The 17,865-nt window shown below is 37.4% G+C and overlaps 1 protein-coding gene across 2 annotated transcripts in view; it reads left to right on the top strand.

Moving 5' to 3' along the window:
* The window catches only part of LOC107858930 (nuclear pore complex protein NUP155), a 22,552-nt gene extending 6,057 nt beyond the window's left edge, over window positions 1-16,495 (top strand). For both annotated transcript variants that reach the window (XM_016703737.2, XM_016703739.2), the window contains 10 exons: window positions 5,033-5,295; window positions 5,518-7,168; window positions 7,246-7,458; window positions 7,631-7,878; window positions 7,970-8,381; window positions 9,371-9,579; window positions 11,000-11,333; window positions 13,894-14,112; window positions 14,307-14,635; window positions 16,157-16,495. In XM_016703737.2, the coding sequence (XP_016559223.2) occupies window positions 5,033-5,295; window positions 5,518-7,168; window positions 7,246-7,458; window positions 7,631-7,878; window positions 7,970-8,381; window positions 9,371-9,579; window positions 11,000-11,333; window positions 13,894-14,112; window positions 14,307-14,635; window positions 16,157-16,274 (3,996 nt within the window). In that variant the 3' untranslated portion in view covers window positions 16,275-16,495. The remainder of the gene's footprint in view (window positions 1-5,032; window positions 5,296-5,517; window positions 7,169-7,245; window positions 7,459-7,630; window positions 7,879-7,969; window positions 8,382-9,370; window positions 9,580-10,999; window positions 11,334-13,893; window positions 14,113-14,306; window positions 14,636-16,156) is intronic.
* The last annotated feature ends 1,370 nt before the right edge of the window (window positions 16,496-17,865 follow it).

The following is a 17,865-nucleotide window of genomic DNA, read 5'->3' as shown; positions in this document are numbered from 1 at the left end:
ACACACACACACCAAATGACCAGAAATCTCTGTCTGATTTTACCAAAAAAAAAAAAGAAAGAAAGCAAGCAGTGTTTAAGATTGTTATGCTTCATGATTCCTTCATACTTTGTGATCTTGAATATGGGTTGTCACTGATGTCAGTATTGTAGTTCTTGGCTGAAGTTCACTCTTCATATTGCTCGGTTGTGGCCTTTGATCCCGCAGCTTGAAAACCAGTGTTCAGGGAAGCGTGATGCAGAAAAAAGCAACAAGGCTCTGCATCACGCATTATGCGATGCGACCGCATCATTGAAGTGAAGCGCAATTTAATAAAAAAAATATCTATAGAGCATTCAAATAGTAAGTTATAACTGAAAAGACCACAACAACTATATAATCAACAATAAAGACAATATATTTAAGCAAAAGTTCAAATGAAACACCAACAAATCAGTTCAACGAAGCAAAACAAACCCAAAAAAGAAAAATCAAATCTAAATTAATAATGGTTCAATCTAAAACTCTTCTAGTTCATTAAGATTGTCCAATTCTTCTATTCCTTGAGTATTAACATCATGCTCATCATCTTCAACTTCCTCATCTCCTGTTGAAGTAGCAACTTCTTTTCCCCTATCGTATGAGTTGGAAGTACTACCTTAAACCATAGCGACGCTCATGAACTCCATTTGCCTCAGCAACAACACCCAAGTGAAATTAGTATCTCCATAAAAAACTGATTCATCTTCAACATTCTCAATTCCAGTTAGCTATTCATTGGCATCATCGATGTTGTCCAAGCTAATTGGATCAAATCCATTGCGAACGTTGTAACGACACCTCAAAGTTCTATTGTACTTTATGAACATCAAGTCACTGAGGCGCTTTAGAGTTTGTCTATTCCTTTTTTTGGTATGGATCTACAAATAAATATTGGCAAGTCAAAAGTTAAGACATTTGATATATAATATACTTATCTCAATATATTAAAGTTTTTCTTTAACTCTTATGTGTTCGAACACGCTCCAATTTCTTTCACACCCAAATGCGTTACAAGTTAGACCCAAAATTTTGATGACGAACTTTTGCAACTCCGGAGTTTCTGAACCATAAAGCCTCCACCATTCAACTATTAAAGTAAAGTAATTCAAAATTAGCAACCATAAAGAAAAAACTTAAAAGTGTTAATTTAATGGAAACATAACTACATAAGAGTCATTCACCTGGTGACTTCTTGTCTCTTTGTCTTATGACGGTTGCTATACCAAAAAGTCCCTCAGCATTTTGATAAGAACTAATTTGTTCGGTTATTTTATCTTGCATATCTTCATCAACAACCATCTTTACAATGCAAGTATGAAATCCCGTCATCAAATTCTTATTTAGTAAATCATCCTCACGATTATAAAGTGATGCATTCAAGATATTGCCAGCTGCATGCAACGGTGATCACTCCACCTTTTATCAACAATCTTTGCATATTTATGCTCCTCAATGAAAAAGCTTTTAATAGCCTCTTCAGCCTTACTCATTGCTTCATAAATGTAACCCATTGATGGTCTTGCCTCACCGTTTACCAAACAAAGAACTGTAACCAAAGGGCCACATATTTTAAGAGCATAAACAACATTATTCCAAAAGTGAAATGAAAGCATTATCCGTGCAGCTTTTTTTCCCAACACTTCTTTTGCAAACTTACTTTTAATGCATTCTTCTGAAATGAACATGCTTCTCAAATTTGACTTTTGCTTGAACAATCTGCGTAAGGTCAAGAAAGCAGTAACAAATCTACTTTTGCCAGGTTTCACCAAGTTTCTTTGATTAGTAAATCTTCTCATCATATTCAACAACAAAGGCCTTTGAACAATGTAAGAATATACCTTAACTGCCTTGGTGAAAACACCTTGAAAAGGCCTTTGTTTGAAAATATCCTCGAATCAAATTCACACAATGGGCTGCACATGAAGTCCAATATATGAGAAGGAAACCTTCCATTATCATAGAACCTGCCTTAACATTTTCAGATGCATTTTCTGTAACAACTTGAACAACGTTCTCTCAACTTGAACAACGTTCTCTGGTCTAATCTTCTCTATGGTACTCTTAAACAAAGAGAACATTTTGATGGAATCAGTGGATGAGTCGCTGACATAAATTGACTCAATTGACTCAAGAAAGAAGCTTCCTCTCGGAGAATTGACCAACACATTTATGATCATTTTTTCGGTTCTTGCTTTCCACTTATCCATCATAATGGAATATCCGAACTTGTTCCATTCCGCCCGATGCTCCTCCACAATTTTTTGTGTTTCTTCCACTTCTTTATTTAAATAAATAACAATAACATCGTGATAAGTGGGTGGCTTCATCCTCGGACCATATTGGCCTTGGCCTCGATCATGTCTGCAAAAGTTTCATAGTTGACACAATTAAAGGGAAGCCCTGCATCATACAACTACCTTGAAAAGGCCACAACAACACGATCCCTCAAAATTCCCTTGGCCACAACCTGCAAACTTTTACCACTTTTTCCCGAATCATTTCCTGGCTTCAACGGAAAGTAAGTATCTATTGGACCTTTTGTACCCGTTGATCCATAACGTGAAGAAACTGATGCATTTTGTGAGTGTTTTTGTGATTTTGAAGGAAGTGACAAATTGGCAGCTTCTCCTTCCTCCATTTCATCATTATCAAGATCAGTAACTTATGGAGGAGCTAACATTTGACGTTTCAGGTCCTTTTTTCGCTCGACATAGTTTTTTATTTCTTGTTTCACCGCATCTGGACACTTCTTGCATTGTTGCACATCACTACTATTTCCAATAAGATGTTGTTTATGGCGAGAAATTCCGCCATTAAACTTCAAGCCACAAAAAATACATGTGACTGTTCCTATTGGTCTCGCTTGCCCTTTTACCATATTTCCAAGCCAGATCAGACATTTTTAAATTGCTGTAAGGAAAACATAAAAAATAAATCATATAAAAATCACAATTAAAAGGAAAAACATAAGGCAGAGCATTGGTTAGGAAAAAAAAAAAAGCAGCTTGGAGAACAAAAACAGAGCATCGGATGAAAGACTATCACTGTAGATAAAAAACAGAGTATAAGAAGAAGAAGAAGAAGAAAGTAGCTGCTCTGTTGAAAAAAATACAATTTTAGTGGAGGAAAAAAATAGAGCATCGGTTGAAAATTCAAAAAAAAGAAGGTATTAGTGTATGAGAAAAACATAGCAAAAGAAGAAAAAGGAAGAACGAGAAGAAGGAAAAAAAAAAGAAGGATGAAGAAAGAAGAAAAACGAAGAAGAACCTCACCAATTGGTACTTGGTCGCAGCTTCAATGGAGAAAGAGCTGTTGCAGCGCAGCTTCAGTGGAGAAGTGGAGAAGAGAGAACACAGTGGAGAAGAGAGAACGTAGGTAAAAAAAAACCCTAAAATTTTTAATCGGTCTTTTCTTAAACTTCTGACCCTTTTTTTTTTTTTAATTTAAAAATTGCCCATAAAAATAATCCACTTCCAATTTTTTTTTTAATTTAAACAACAACAACAACAACAAACCCAGTGTATTCCCACATAGTGAGGTCTGAGGAGGGTAAAATGTACGCAGTCCATACCTCTACCTCTAAAGAAGTAGAAAGGCTTGATGCGATCGCATCGCATCATGCAACATGGCTTGATGCACCCGCAATTCTCAGGTTGCACCGCAGCAAAGATGCGATTCAGTGGGAGCCTGCATCGCATCGCATCAGCGCATAATGCGATGATGCGGTCGCATCTTTGAACACTGGTGAAAACTGAAGATGATGAGTTCTATTGTGTTAATACTGTATTGCTTAGTGGTGAACTAGACCTTGAATGCTGTTAGGAATATATATTATTGTCTGCTATGCTATCCCTCATTGATTTCACAAATATAGGAATCTCCCAGACAGAGAAGGTTGCAGTATAGCAGTGAGTGATGTTCTCTGAATGGGACTAATGCATGTGAGCAGTCTGAAAGGTCCCGTTAAAATTAATGTGCCAATAGATTTAGGATTAAATCTGCACTAATATTGTAGACTACAAGTATTATTAGTGCTTCATATAATAGAATAGGATGATTTGGGTTCAAAAATCCAACACATGGGACTATTTTGGGCTTCTACTAGATGCCAAACTCATCCGAGCACCTCGGATCCTATCCCAAACCACATTGACAAGTCCCAAAACATGACACAGATCTATGGGAACCTCAAAACATGAAACAGAATGCTATAACTTGAAACGAGGGATTGTGTTGGTACCACATCTCCATCTATTTGAGATCTTCATTCCATATCTATCCTAGAAATTTTGAAGATGTGGGTTTCTTTGATAGACATTCTGATGTTTTAGTTAATGCAGTACTATTATTCTATAGTTCTAACTTCTGTTAACAATTTCTCTTTGAACCTAAAGGGATTCTTTTGACCGTGGAACATGGTTACAAATATTGAGGATGGACTTTTAAGTAATTCAGTTTTGAGCTTTCAAAAGTTGGGCTTCTTACAGCTGTATTTTAATAATTTAAGGATGTAACTTTTAAATTTTGTTTCGTTTGTTGTCTTTGTCTTCAATCATTTTTGTGGGCCCACACCACATTGCCTATAAATCTGGAGATATTGGATCTCTTACATGGAAGAGTGGAAATATTATTTAACTCGTCAGTATCTGGTAGAGAATAACTGTAAGTCTTGACAATAGCCTCCAGTTTTTAGTTAATTTTACCCATAAGATCCCTATTAGTATAGAAAAGTCGATTATTAATTTTTTTGTAAAGAACCATACTTTTGTGTAGGTTCCTCGCATTTCTGTATACCACTTGTATAAGGGAGTTTCTCTACATCAATATAATTACTACTCTATCAAAACAATATCAAAGTTCAAATGGATTTGTGATGTAGGCATTAATTTGCTTAGTTACTGGTGAACTTTAAATGTCTGTTTCTAGTCCATGTTTCCTCTCTTATCTTATAACAATATAAACTTGTTCTACCTTTGATCCTCTCATTTACCTCTAGCTCTATTGCACTTAGTTGATCCTTGTAGGTGTATGTTGTTCTGCAAGCAGTGATGGAACTGATCCATATGCTGAAGTCTCACTTCAGCCGTTACCAGATTATACAATTCCATCTGATGGAGTGACCATGACATGTATCAGTTCCACAGACAAAGGTCACATTTTCCTTGCGGGGCGTGATGGCCACATTTATGAATTGCAGTATTCAACTGGTTCGGGGTGGCAGAAACGATGCCGCAAGCTCTGCCTAACTTCAAGTCTCGGAAGTGTTATATCTAGGTATTCCTTTTGTCTTTGGTAGTGGGGGTTGTTTCAGTTGTCTACGTGAAACTCTATTTTAATTCCCTTTCTTAGGTCTTGCAATTTGCATAGTCATCAATGGTTTTCCGGAGTCTTATAAGCATCTAGTTCCCGACTTTGCCTGCTTTCTAAGAACTATGAATTGAAGAGCCTGAGTGTGGAGTGAGGTGTAAGAATAATAGCTGTTTTATTTTCCTGCAGGTGGGTGGTGCCAAATGTTTTCAAGTTTGGAGCCGTAGACCCCATTGTTGAAATGGTCATTGATAATGAGAGACACATCTTATATGCACGTACCGAAGAGATGAAAATTCAAATGTTTTCCCTTGGAGAAAATGGGGATGGACCCCTTAAAAAGGTAGCAGAAGAGAGAAATTTGATAAATCAGAGGGATTCTTATGGTGGTAGGCAACCAGCTGGTTCAAGGGCTCCTAGATCAGCCAAAATAACCATTGTTTCCATCGCATCGTTATCTCTCTTAGAATCGAAGTGGCTACACCTTGTTGTCGTTCTATCAGATGGCAGAAGGATGTATCTTTCCACCTCTTCTTCTGGCGGAAACAATAGTACTGCTGGAAGTTTTGGTGGCCTTAACCATCAGAAGCCAAACTGCTTAAAAGTTGTAACGACCAGGCCAGCTCCTCCTCTAGGGGCAGGTAGTGGGCTTCCATTTGGAGCTGTATCTCTTGCTAGTAGATCACAGAGTGAAGATATGTCACTGAAGATAGAATCAGCCTATTATTCAGCTGGGACCCTTGTCCTTTCTGATTCATCTCCATCAACTGTTTCTTCTCTTCTTATTGTAAATCGTGATTCAAGTGCTCAATCTTCTTCAAGTAGCTTGGGACCAGGTGCTAGGAGTTCCCGCCCACTCCGTGAATTGGTGTCATCCCTGCCCATTGAAGGAAGGATGCTATTTGTGGCAGATGTTCTACCCTTACCAGATACAGCAGCTGCGGTGCAATCACTTTATTTACAGCTGGAGTTCTGTGGATATGATAACTCAGGGGAATCCTGTGAAAGAACTTCGGGTAAACTTTGGGCTAGAGGTGATCTTTCAACCCAACATATATTACCAAGAAGGAGAATTGTCATATTCAGCACTATGGGTATGATGGAAGTAGTTTTTAACAGACCAGTCGATGTACTCAGGAGACTATTGGAATCCAATTCGCCTAGGTCATTATTAGAGGATTTCTTCAGTCGTTTTGGATCTGGAGAGTCTGCTGCCATGTGTTTAATGCTTGCTGCGAGGATAATCTATACTGAGACCTTAGTAAGTAATGTTGCTGCTGAGAGGGCAGCTGAAGCATATGAAGATCCAAGACTTGTTGGAGTACCACAGCTAGAAGGTAGTGGTGCATTTTCAAATACTAGAGCTCCAGCTGGAGGATTTAGCATGGGCCAGGTTGTGCAGGAAGCTGAGCCTGTTTTTTCCGGTGCTCATGAAGGTCTGTGCTTGTGCTCATCAAGGTTACTTCTACCTTTGTGGGAGCTTCCTGTTTTCATCTCGAAAGGAAGCATAGCTTCTTCAGATGCATTTGACAATGTAGTAATTGTCTGCCGACTTCCTGGTGAGTCAATGCAAATCCTGGAAGACAAGATACGTTCTTTGGAGAAGTTCCTGAGATCTAGGAGGAATCAGAGAAGGGGACTTTATGGTTGTGTTGCTGGCCTAGGTGACTTGACAGGCTCAATTTTGGTTGGAACTGGCTCGGATATGGGGGCTGGTGACAGAAGTATGGTAAGAAATCTATTTGGATCTTATGCTCACAATGTTGAGTCCAATGAAGGTGGATCATCAAACAAAAGGCGACGACTTCCTTATAGTTCTGCAGAACTTGCTGCCATGGAGGTAAATGTTTTAAAGAATTGGTTCTCTTTTATTCCAAGACACAACTCACTTGCAAAGTCAATCGGACTGTTTTACAGGTTAGAGCAATGGAGTGTATAAGGCAATTACTCCGTAGATGTGGCGAGGCCCTATTTTTGCTGCAACTTCTTGCACAACATCATGTAACACGCTTGATTCAGAATTTTGATGCAAATATCAAGCAAGCCTTAGTTCAGTTGACATTCCGTCAACTAGTTTGTTCGGAAGAGGGAGATAGACTTTCTACGAGACTTGTATCTGCCCTTATGGAGGTACTTTAACAATCACGATAAAATTCTTTTCTAATGCGGGTGATTTCCACTTAGGTATTAAGTAGTTGTTTTTTGCTTGCAAAAGGAAAAATTGTTAGATTTCCATATTAGTATGCTTTATTGCTTGCACTAAAGGCATATTTCATCAAGTGCGGTTTATCTGCTGCTCCAGCATTACACTGGTCCAGATGGAAGGGGAACGGTTGACGACATAAGTGGTAGATTACGAGATGGTTGTCCAAGTTATTACAAAGAGTCCGATTACAAGTTCTACTTAGCAGTTGAATCTCTTGAAAGAGCAGCTGCTACATTAGATGCAGGTGAGAGAGAAAACCTTGCGAGAGAGGCATTCAGTTACCTAAGCAAAGTTCCTGAGTCTGCAGATCTGCGGACTGTATGTAAACGTTTTGAAGATCTAAGGTTCGTTCATTTAGAACTATATTCTCCATCTTAGATTCCGTTTTGTTCATTACCTAGAATGTTTCGTGCTTAGCATGCTGTAATATTGCAGATTTTATGAAGCTGTGGTCCTATTACCTCTGCAAAAGGCACAAGCTCTTGACCCTGCTGGTGATGCTTTCAATGAGCAAATAGATGCTGGAATTCGAGAGCTTGCACTTGCTCAACGCGAGCAGTGCTATGAGATTATTTCTAGTGCTTTGCATTCCTTAAAAGGTGAAGCTTCCAAAAGGGAATTTGGATCTCCTATCAGACCAATTGCTCAATCTACTCTTGATCAAACTTCTAGGAAAAAGTTTATACGCCAGATTGTCCAACTTGGTGTGCAATCTTCAGACAGAGTTTTTCATCAGCATTTATATCGAACTTTAATTGATTTGGGCCTGGAAGATGAACTACTGGGATATGGTGGCCCCGATTTGGTTCCTTTTCTGCAAAATTCAGGTCGTGAACCAACAAATGAGGTTCGTTTATTGTGGTTTTCTATTTCTGTACTGCTTATGTTTCTCGTCTGTGATCCTTGGCTTTAAGAATGGAAAACAAGTTCCACAAGTGATTCCATATTGATTATGAGCCCGTTTGGATAGGATTAAAAAAAATAACTTTTTAGCTTATGTGCTTAAAAGCTGGAAATAAGTGCTTATAAATTAAGTAGATAAGTGTTTGGATAGAAGTGCTGTAGCTGAAAAAAAGTTGTTGATGTGTTTGGTAAACAAGTGTTGTTAAGCACCTTTTTGTTGTCAAAATGAGTTAAATGTCCTTAAAGCTGTTAACACCATAAATAAGTTAAATTATATATAATTTTTAGTTCTAATAATTCAAAAACAAAGGAGAAAGATGAAGAGGAAACTGGAGGTAAGAGACTGAGAGAAGCGGCCAAGAGAAAAATAAAGAAAACAATATATTTAAGGGCTTCAAATTTGGGGTATTGTTGGAATTGGAGGAAAATGTAGTAAGGGATAAAAAGGTAAATGTCTTGGTCAAACTTAAAAGAATTTTAATCTAAAAAGTAAAAAGCTGGGGTACCCAGCTTCTCACTTTTTCCTTTTTAAGTACTTTTTTATTTTATCTAACACATAAAAAAAGCTAAAAAAGAGATTAAAAGCTGGTTTGACCAGATTTTAATCTTATCCAAACGGGCTCTATATCATCTTTACTCTCCATCATACCTCATCTTCATCCCTAGACCCATAGTCCCCATCCCCACCCCACCCCACCCCTAAGCCGACCACCTTCTATAGTATTTGTCTAGATCATATGCTAATGCTTTTAGAATTATGTTTTTTCTTACGTACAGAACACGCACAAGAAAAATAATTAAGAAATCCACTTATTTTCCTACACATTATTAGCATGCAGTCAGTCTTGCATTAATGTTTCGGCATTTTATGCGACCAATTTCCTGAGCCATCAGTTCTTCAAGTTTCTTCATTTTCTTCACTTGGTTTCACAGGTTCATGCTGCTGCCTCTTCAGTGGCATCTCCAACTTCACCATTAGCTCATGCTAGAGTACCTGCACCATCCAACCAAGCAAAGTATTTTGAGCTTTTGGCTCGTTATTATGTTTTGAAGCGGCAGCACGTTCTTGCAGCTCATGTTTTGGTGAGGTTAGCAGAAAGGCGCTCCACTGATGCAGGGGATGCTCCTCCTTTAGAGCAAAGGTTCTTATTCCAACTGACATAACAAATATTTTCGCCTATTTTTTAGGATTGAGCATAATTGTGGTGCGAGCTAATTCTGCAAAGGCAGAAAAGGAAGAAACTTATTCTTAAGATTACACTGTTTTGCTGCTTCCGTTCTCCCAGAAGGATGGATGTGCGGACAGCACTGTGTCTAGATGTGTGAAATTGAAGTAGAAGACCAATGTTATTGATTCATAATCTTGCTTGAATGTTTCATTTATGTCTTGACATAGTGCTGCAATATATTGTATGATAAAAGAATCTTGCACAGGAGATATACCTTTAAACTAGAGTTAATGAATTTGTATTGCAAACTTTGTAGAGTTATTTTTTTTTCCTCTAAATTTACAGTAAAGGTAGTTTGACTAAGCATATTTTTCACAAACTACTAGTTCTTTTATGTGAACCGGTTCTTATATTTTTTAGTACTCCATCTATCCAAAATTATTCATTGCCATTTGACTGCTCAAGGAGTTTGAAATGTTCAAGTCGGTGTTACAAAATTTTTTTTTTGGTGCCACTCTACCCTTATAACCTGTGTTGTAAATTCAAGGACTTTGGCAGTTCTGTGATCTAAATTCTGATGTAATATTCACGTTCATTTCAACATTTTAATGAGGGCCTAAGAATGTCTTGGTTATTCTAGCATGGCAGTTCCCTGTTGTTGCGAATCCATAATTTTAGAGGAAAGATGAAATGGCGGCTCATTAAGTTAATAGCAATCTCATAAGTTCAGGTGCTGTTAGCGCTTTGTGACAAAGTACTTTTGGGTTTATTGAGGGTGAGACCATTACTGATTCTTTCAAACATAGAGGTATAGAAAGAGAGAAAATAGTTGCTGTTTCTCTTTGATCTTGATCAGAAAACCAGACTTGCTGTTCCGTAGTGGACAGGGGGGATTCTTGTCATTTTTTAGCTGTTTATGTTTACTCAGAGTGGACCTCATTTTGTTTTCCTCTGTCCCATTTTGTATCACTCTATTTGATAGTGTTCTAAATTTTTCTTGATAGTAGTGGAAGAAAATATATAGCGCTTGAAAATTTCGTTTGATAAATAAAAGATCATTGTAAAGTTTAAATACAAAGTCTAAATCTGTTAGTAAACTGTAATTAAATTCTTGAAACTTGTGAAAACTATTGAGATGAGCTTAAATGGCGCAACATGGTTAGTGATGATTTGTATAGCCGACCCTTACGTGCTTGGGATTGGGGCATAGTTGTTGTTGTGAGAGACTTAAAGTTGTGTCAAATCATATTGTTAGTGAAATGGCACCAAACACTTTTGGGATGTATTGAAGATGAAAAAATGTTAATACATAATTGGGTGGAGGAACTTTCTTTTTATTTAATAGAAATTTGTTGTGAGACCAGAGTTTGCTGTCTAATTTGTGTAATGACAGGCGGCAATACTTGAGTAATGCTGTTTTGCAAGCAAAGAGTGCCCATGACACGGATGGTATGAGTGGTTCTGCCCGGGGTGCCCTTGACAATGGGCTGCTTGATTTGCTTGAAGGAAAGCTTGCTGTTCTTCAATTTCAAATAAAAATTAAAGATGAACTGGAGGCCATGGCTTCTAGGTTAGAGGCATCTACGAGCACATCTGAATCTGGTTCCGGAGAAACATCACCTGATATGAGTAACATTCTTCGAGAAAAAGCCAAGGAGTTATCAATGGAATTGAAGAGCATTACTCAGCTGTATAATGACTATGCTGTTCCTTTTGAGATATGGGAGGTATGGAACAATCAACACACATTTCTCACCATGTGCTCTACTTTTTTTTTCTTTTTTAATAAGATAACATTTGTATTGATTCCAACAAAATCATATAGGTTATAGATACAAGCTACATCTAGGCTCAGTTAGCAAAACAATTTTTTTTTATATGGACTCTAAAAACTGTGCCAATGTCCCTGTATCAATGAACATTCCGAAACACCGGAAATGCAAAATTTGAATACAGTTATGCTTTATCATCTGGATGGAGTTGCTTTTGTTTTCAAAACCTCTTGAGTTTCTCTCCTTCCAGATAATCCACCAAATGCGTCCTTGAATCAGTTCCCAGATCTTTTTTTGGGCTTTAGATCCTCCTCTCCTGTTGCAGCTAGTTAGCACATCTAGTGTATTGGTGGGCATTGCCCAACTCAATCCAGTCTTAGCTAGAAGGATGTCCCACAACTGAGAGGTCACCCTGCAATGCAAAAAAGATGGCTATTTGTTTCTGCATAATCTCCACATAGAAGGCAAATAGAGCATATGTGTACTCCTTTATTTGCATCCTGTCTTGTATCAATCAAGCTATCTTTACCACCAACCATACAAAGCATGCTACTTTGTATGGTATGTTTGCCTTCCATAGTTGTCTCGAGGGCCATTGTATCTGTGTGTTGTTGTAATTTCTCGAATGATATACTGATCTTACTGATTAAACTCTTGTTTTGTCTCCCAACCAACATAATCTATCGTGATCCAGTGACACTCCATTGAATTGGTTGAGACTATTGAAAAATGCAATGAATTTGTCCAGCTCCCAATCATTCAAATGTCTTCTAAAAAGTGAAGTTCCATCCTTGATTATTCCATACCTCACAGGCCCCGTTTGGCCATGAAAATTACTTTTTTCCGAAGTTGGAGTTGGAGTTGTGTTTGGCCATGAATATAAATTAAAGTTGTTTTTGAAATTTTGTGGGAGAAGTATGAGTGAAAAAAGTGAAAACAAGTAAAAACTTTTTTTCACTTTTCCAAAGAATTTTCCGGAATTGGAGTTGGAAAATTCATGGCCAAACTCAATGTGTTTTCACTTTATTCAATAAAGTGAAATAATTTTCCGGGAAATAGGAAAAAATTTCTATGGCCAAAAGGCTACTAACTTTTGCCCTTTGTTGCTGGTTCAACGTGTAAACTTCAGGATACAATTGCTTTAAAAGGGCCATTGCCTAACCAGTTACCTTCCCAAAAAGAGATTCTTTGCCCATTCTCTAATTATAGTTGAAGTTGATGCTGAAAATGTTCCACAAGTTTCTGATGGTCTTTCAGACACTAACCCTATACACAGTGCTTACAACTTTGGTTTTCCAAGCACCCTCTTCTCCTTATTTTTCCTTGAATCACTTACTTCTATAGTGCTTGATCTTCATTTGTGTATCTCGAGAGCCATTTCATAAGGAGGCTTTGGTTTTGCTTTTTTAAGTTCCTTATTCCCAGCTGTGTTGCTCGGACTCTTCAAAAATGTCAACGGGTGCATGTCGGATTCGCCATACCTAGTGTATTTTTGGAGAATCCGACACGGGTGCGGCATCAAAAGTGAAGTTTCTTCTCTTTGTTGCCTTGCCATAAGAAGTTGCTTCTCAGTGTGTCCAATCTTTTTTCAACCTGTGGCGGTATAGGAAAGAGTGACATCATATAGGTGGGGAATGCATCGAGAGCACTGTTATTGAGTATAAGTCTGCCACTTAAAGATAGGTACTGACTCTTTCATCTAGTGAGTTTTTTCTCACATTTTTCAAGCATTCCATTCAAGATGTCAATGGATCTACAATGTGCCCCCAAGGTTATATCAAGATATGTTGTGGGCAGTGTGCCTACTTCTCCTAGGGTATCCACACAAAGTTGAAAGTTTTGAGGTTCATTAACTGGAAATATGAGGCTCTTCCTCCGGTTTACATTTAACCCAGAGACCCTTGAAAGATGGTCAAAATAGCTCTCAAAATCTTCATCTGATCATCCTCTGCATCACAAAGGATAATTACATCATTTGCATATAACAAATGGGTAATTTCCAGATTGTCCTCTTGTTTGTTACTGACTTTAAACCTCTGAGCCAATTGTTCCTGTGAGCTGTGAGCAATATGTTGTTTAGACCCTCCATGACAATCAGGAAAAGGAAAGGCGAAAGGGGATCACCTTGCTATTATTTCCTACTTGAAGTGAAAAAGCCTTCAGGTGCTGAGTGAAAAAAGCCTTCAGGTGCACCATTGATTGGACTGAAAATTTAACGGTGCTAATACAAAATCGAATTCATTTTACCCATTTATTGCCAAAACCCATTCTCTTTAGCATGTTTACCAGAAAGCTCCAGTTCACAGGATCAAAAACTTTTTCAATGTCTAGCTTACATAGAGTAACAACTTTACCATGTTTCATTCTAGAGTTCAGACATTCATTAGCAATCAGGGCATGATGAACTACTTTCATCTCTCGAACATTAAGAGATTGATCATTTCTGTTGTCAATATTCAATCTCCAATTTCAGGCAACCTAACCAAGTTTCTTTTTTCTTGTTTTTGGCTTATAGTTATGTCTGGAGATGTTGTATTTCGCTAGCTACTCTGGTGATGCTGATAGCAGCATAGTGCGAGAAACTTGGGCTAGGCTCATTGATCAAGCTCTTATGAGAGGTGGGATTGCTGAAGCTTGTGCTGTACTGAAGCGGGTTGGTTCCCATGTGTATCCTGGAGATGGAGCTGTTTTACCATTTGATACTCTTTGTCTTCATCTTGAGAAGGCTGCGCTGGTACGGCTGTTTCCCCTTTTGAGCTGTACTTGCCCATTTTGATTCTGTTAGTTCCTTTGCATGTGCTTTCCACTAGTACAATGCTTCACTTATGGAATTTGAACTTAATTGATTCTTCCTTTGCATGTGCTTTCAACTAGTTCAATGCTTCACTTTTGAAATCTAAACTTAATTGATTCTTTAATACTTTAAAGGAGCAAGTGGTTTCTGGTGCTGAATCTGTTGGAGATGAAGATATTCCTAGGGCTCTTTTAGCTGCTTGCAAGGGTGCAGTAGAGCCTGTATTAAATACTTATGACCAGCTGTTATCCGGTGGAACGGTGTTGCCAACTCCAAATCTTAGATTGCGTCTCCTGCGTTCCGTGCTGGCTTTACTTCGTGAATGGGCACTTTGTGTCTTCGCACAGGGAATGGGTACAAGTGTTACTGGAGCCTCTCTGATTCTTGGTGGGACTTTATCATTAGGACAGAACACTGTTGTTAATCAAGGTGTTCGCGATAAAATTACAAGTGCAGCAAATCGGTTAGTTTTCCATCTGAGGTTACTAATATATGTCTTCACTCATTTCAGCAGTATCCTAGATAGGCTTTCCAACTCTCTTGTTATCTTCTGCATGTTATTAATCTGGCTGGTTTGCTATAGATTAGAATTTATTAAATGCTTTACGATGTGCCAGTTTATCAGCATTTTTTTATCTGCTTTTCTGGGTGGCGTAGGAGAGAAAAGTTGTTAGATCATTACTTTTAACTTAATCTTTGATTCACATGCCTACTGTAAGTGTTGTGATGGAACTGAGAATCTCTTTTGTTTATTCTGTTTGACTGTTCTCTTTGTGCAAGTGTGTGTAGCTTACCGAGGACATGACCCTATATAGGAAGGTTTGGAGGATGCCTATAGATAGGGATGGCAATTGGGCGGTGCGGGTTTTAGGCTATGTGGGACGGTGTAGATTTTAGACTATGTGGGTGCGGGGTGGGTTTAAGTATATTTTTTTTTTAAATGGTGTGAGGCGGGGTGGGTTGCGGGTATGAGGGTTTAAATTAAAAAAAAAGTTAAAAAATAAGTATTATTCTCGTGAATCTACCTAAAATTGTATGTATTCTTCACTTAAAATTTTATGATACTTGAACCAACATGTATAACACTACGAATGAACAATTTTATAACTTTTACATTGTCTTTACTCATCTTAATGAAAATTTGATATTTGATCAGTACATGTACACGTGATACTTTTCTGATAATTTCTTAGTGAAAAGTGATATAATAGAAATAGATTGTTACTATTTCCTAGTATTGAAAATATTATGGTTTCAAGTGGAGTTAAAAAATTTTCAATAAAGAAAAAAGAAAAACTGTGGGGTGGTGCGGTGGGGGGTATCCGTGGGTATGAGTGTGGGGCGAGTTTATGCGGGGTTTAAAGGTGATGTGATGCGGTGCGGTTTTAAAATTTGCGGGTTTAGAAAAAACCTACACCGCACCGTACCATTGCCACCCCTACGTATAGAGTAGAAAGATAGTACGGAGGAGTGCGTCCTTGCTAGTAGTCATAGTGCTAGTCTTGTTTCGGGGGGTGTTGTTTGTCGTATTACTTGGTGCTAGTCTAGTTTATGTTATTATCTGGTGTGTTTTGTTGTTTCGTTTTCCTTTACTATTTCTTTTCTGTACTGTTTTTGTCTTGAGACGGGGGTCTATCGGAAACAACCTCTCTATCTCACCCTGAGGTAGTGGTATGGAGCATACACTTACCCTTCCCAAACCCCACTTTGTGGGATATACTGGGTTTATTGTTGTTGTTCTTGCCGGTTGTGGTTTGGGGGGGGGGGGGGTTCCAGAGAGCCGGAAATGTTTACTCTACCTTCTGCATTCACACTTGTGAGATCACATTGGGTACGCGGCATTGTTGTAGGACGTCTACGTTTCTCAAGCACTCGGAGTAATACTTTACATGTAGTAGGATTTGCATATTATCTCGTTTTGTCATTACATATATTTATTGTGCATATCTAACCTCGTTCATGTTTTTTCCCCCGGTTTAAGCAGATATATGACAGAAGTGCGAAGATTACCGCTTCCACAAAATCAGACTGAAGCCGTCTATCGAGGTTTTCGTGAACTTGAAGAATCATTGTTAAGTCCGTTCCCTTTTGAACGGTTTTGATTTTTGTGATCATCCCATGCCTGTACCATATCCTGTCTTTTCTTTCTCCTCCATTGTGTACTGATTTGAACAATATGAATAATTTCTCCAGAACTAGATTTTATTAGTTCTAATTTTCGATTTAATGTTCGGTAGAAGTAATCGACTTGATGTGGAAACTGAAATCAGGATTTGAACGGGTTAATTTTGGATTTAGTGTATGAATACATTCACTGCATGAATCTACTATAGTCAACAATGTTTTTGATGATTCTTTTGAAGGCCTAATACATTAAAAAAAAAGTGATTAAAAAGGTAGGAGAGAGTGTAATTACTTTCAAAAGAGTTGGTATTTATGTTATTTATACTTAAAAATTTAAATGAGTTCTTTGGTTAAGCTCGTAACTTCACCAGGAAAGGCTACTGGCTTTTTGTCTTTTATGTTTTTGGTTAAATTGGTTAACAAATATATTATTCTCCTTGGTATACAAAATTCTTAAATTATTTTTTTGCGTATTTTTGTTTATAACAACTAATTACGATCTAAGCGTCAAATGCCAATATAAATATATATCAGAAGCTTTATAACAATCGTAAAATTTTTAGTTAAATGTCCCCATAATGAGGTTTGATTGTAATATATTTGTAGGTCTACTTTAAAGGTTGGTTCAATTTGATACAAAATGTTTTGGAAAATGTCAATTATCAACTTTTAACTTTCTTCATTTCATTTTTAGAAGTGGGTAATAGTTTTACTTGATTGAACTCTTATCTCGTTGCAAAATACTTTTTGTGATCAAATTAATGAGCAAAATATAAAATAAAAAATGAGCAAAATAGAGTACATGAATATGGGAAGAAACTGTGAAGCGATCAATAAGTCAAAAAGTAAAAATAGAAAAAGCTCGATTCTATGTCAACTCCTCTATTGTTGGATCAAAATTTGTGCATTCACAAGTAAAATTAAGAGCAACAACTTAAACTCTAATTCACGGAATGTAATTATTCTCGTGGATTGAATTTCACTTGGCATCTTCAGTTCTATTACATGTGCCCGGCGTAGAAGTTTTGTATAAATATATCGTCATACTATAGTCAACCAATGATTTGTTTATTCAACACCAATAGCTCTAGGTTGAGCACCTCTCAACACAAATACGTACACTGTCAATAATAGAAAACTTTGTTGCTATAGCGTTTGAGCCACAAAATATTGTCCAGTCATGAATGGTCAAAACCAACATGTCAACAAAGTGCAGTAAGCACATTTTCCCTACCCTGAATTATTAAAGTAAGTTGTACTTGCCAACCCCCACTGCATACATTGTTGGATAAAGAAAAATAATTGCCAATAAGAACTTTCTCCACTATCTTTTGCCTAAAAACTTCAAAGCTAAAAACATCAACAATCATCTCTTAATTATCCTGGTAAAAATTAAAATATTAACATGACCACAACACAAGAATAAAATAAGTAAGTTGGACACTATTACCTTAAAGGAGAAAATGTTATTGTTGAATCTTGACATAGTACGATATTGTCCATTTTGGAACTAAATTGGCACGATCATTTTAAAAAGGTCTAATGTCACTAAAAGAGTATTCAATATCG

This window comes from Capsicum annuum, chromosome 2, assembly GCF_002878395.1.
Source record: "Capsicum annuum cultivar UCD-10X-F1 chromosome 2, UCD10Xv1.1, whole genome shotgun sequence".
Lineage (NCBI taxonomy): Eukaryota > Viridiplantae > Streptophyta > Magnoliopsida > Solanales > Solanaceae > Capsicum > Capsicum annuum.
The sequence above is the reverse complement of the archived record's forward strand: the minus strand, read 5'-3'. Positions and strand labels throughout refer to the sequence as shown.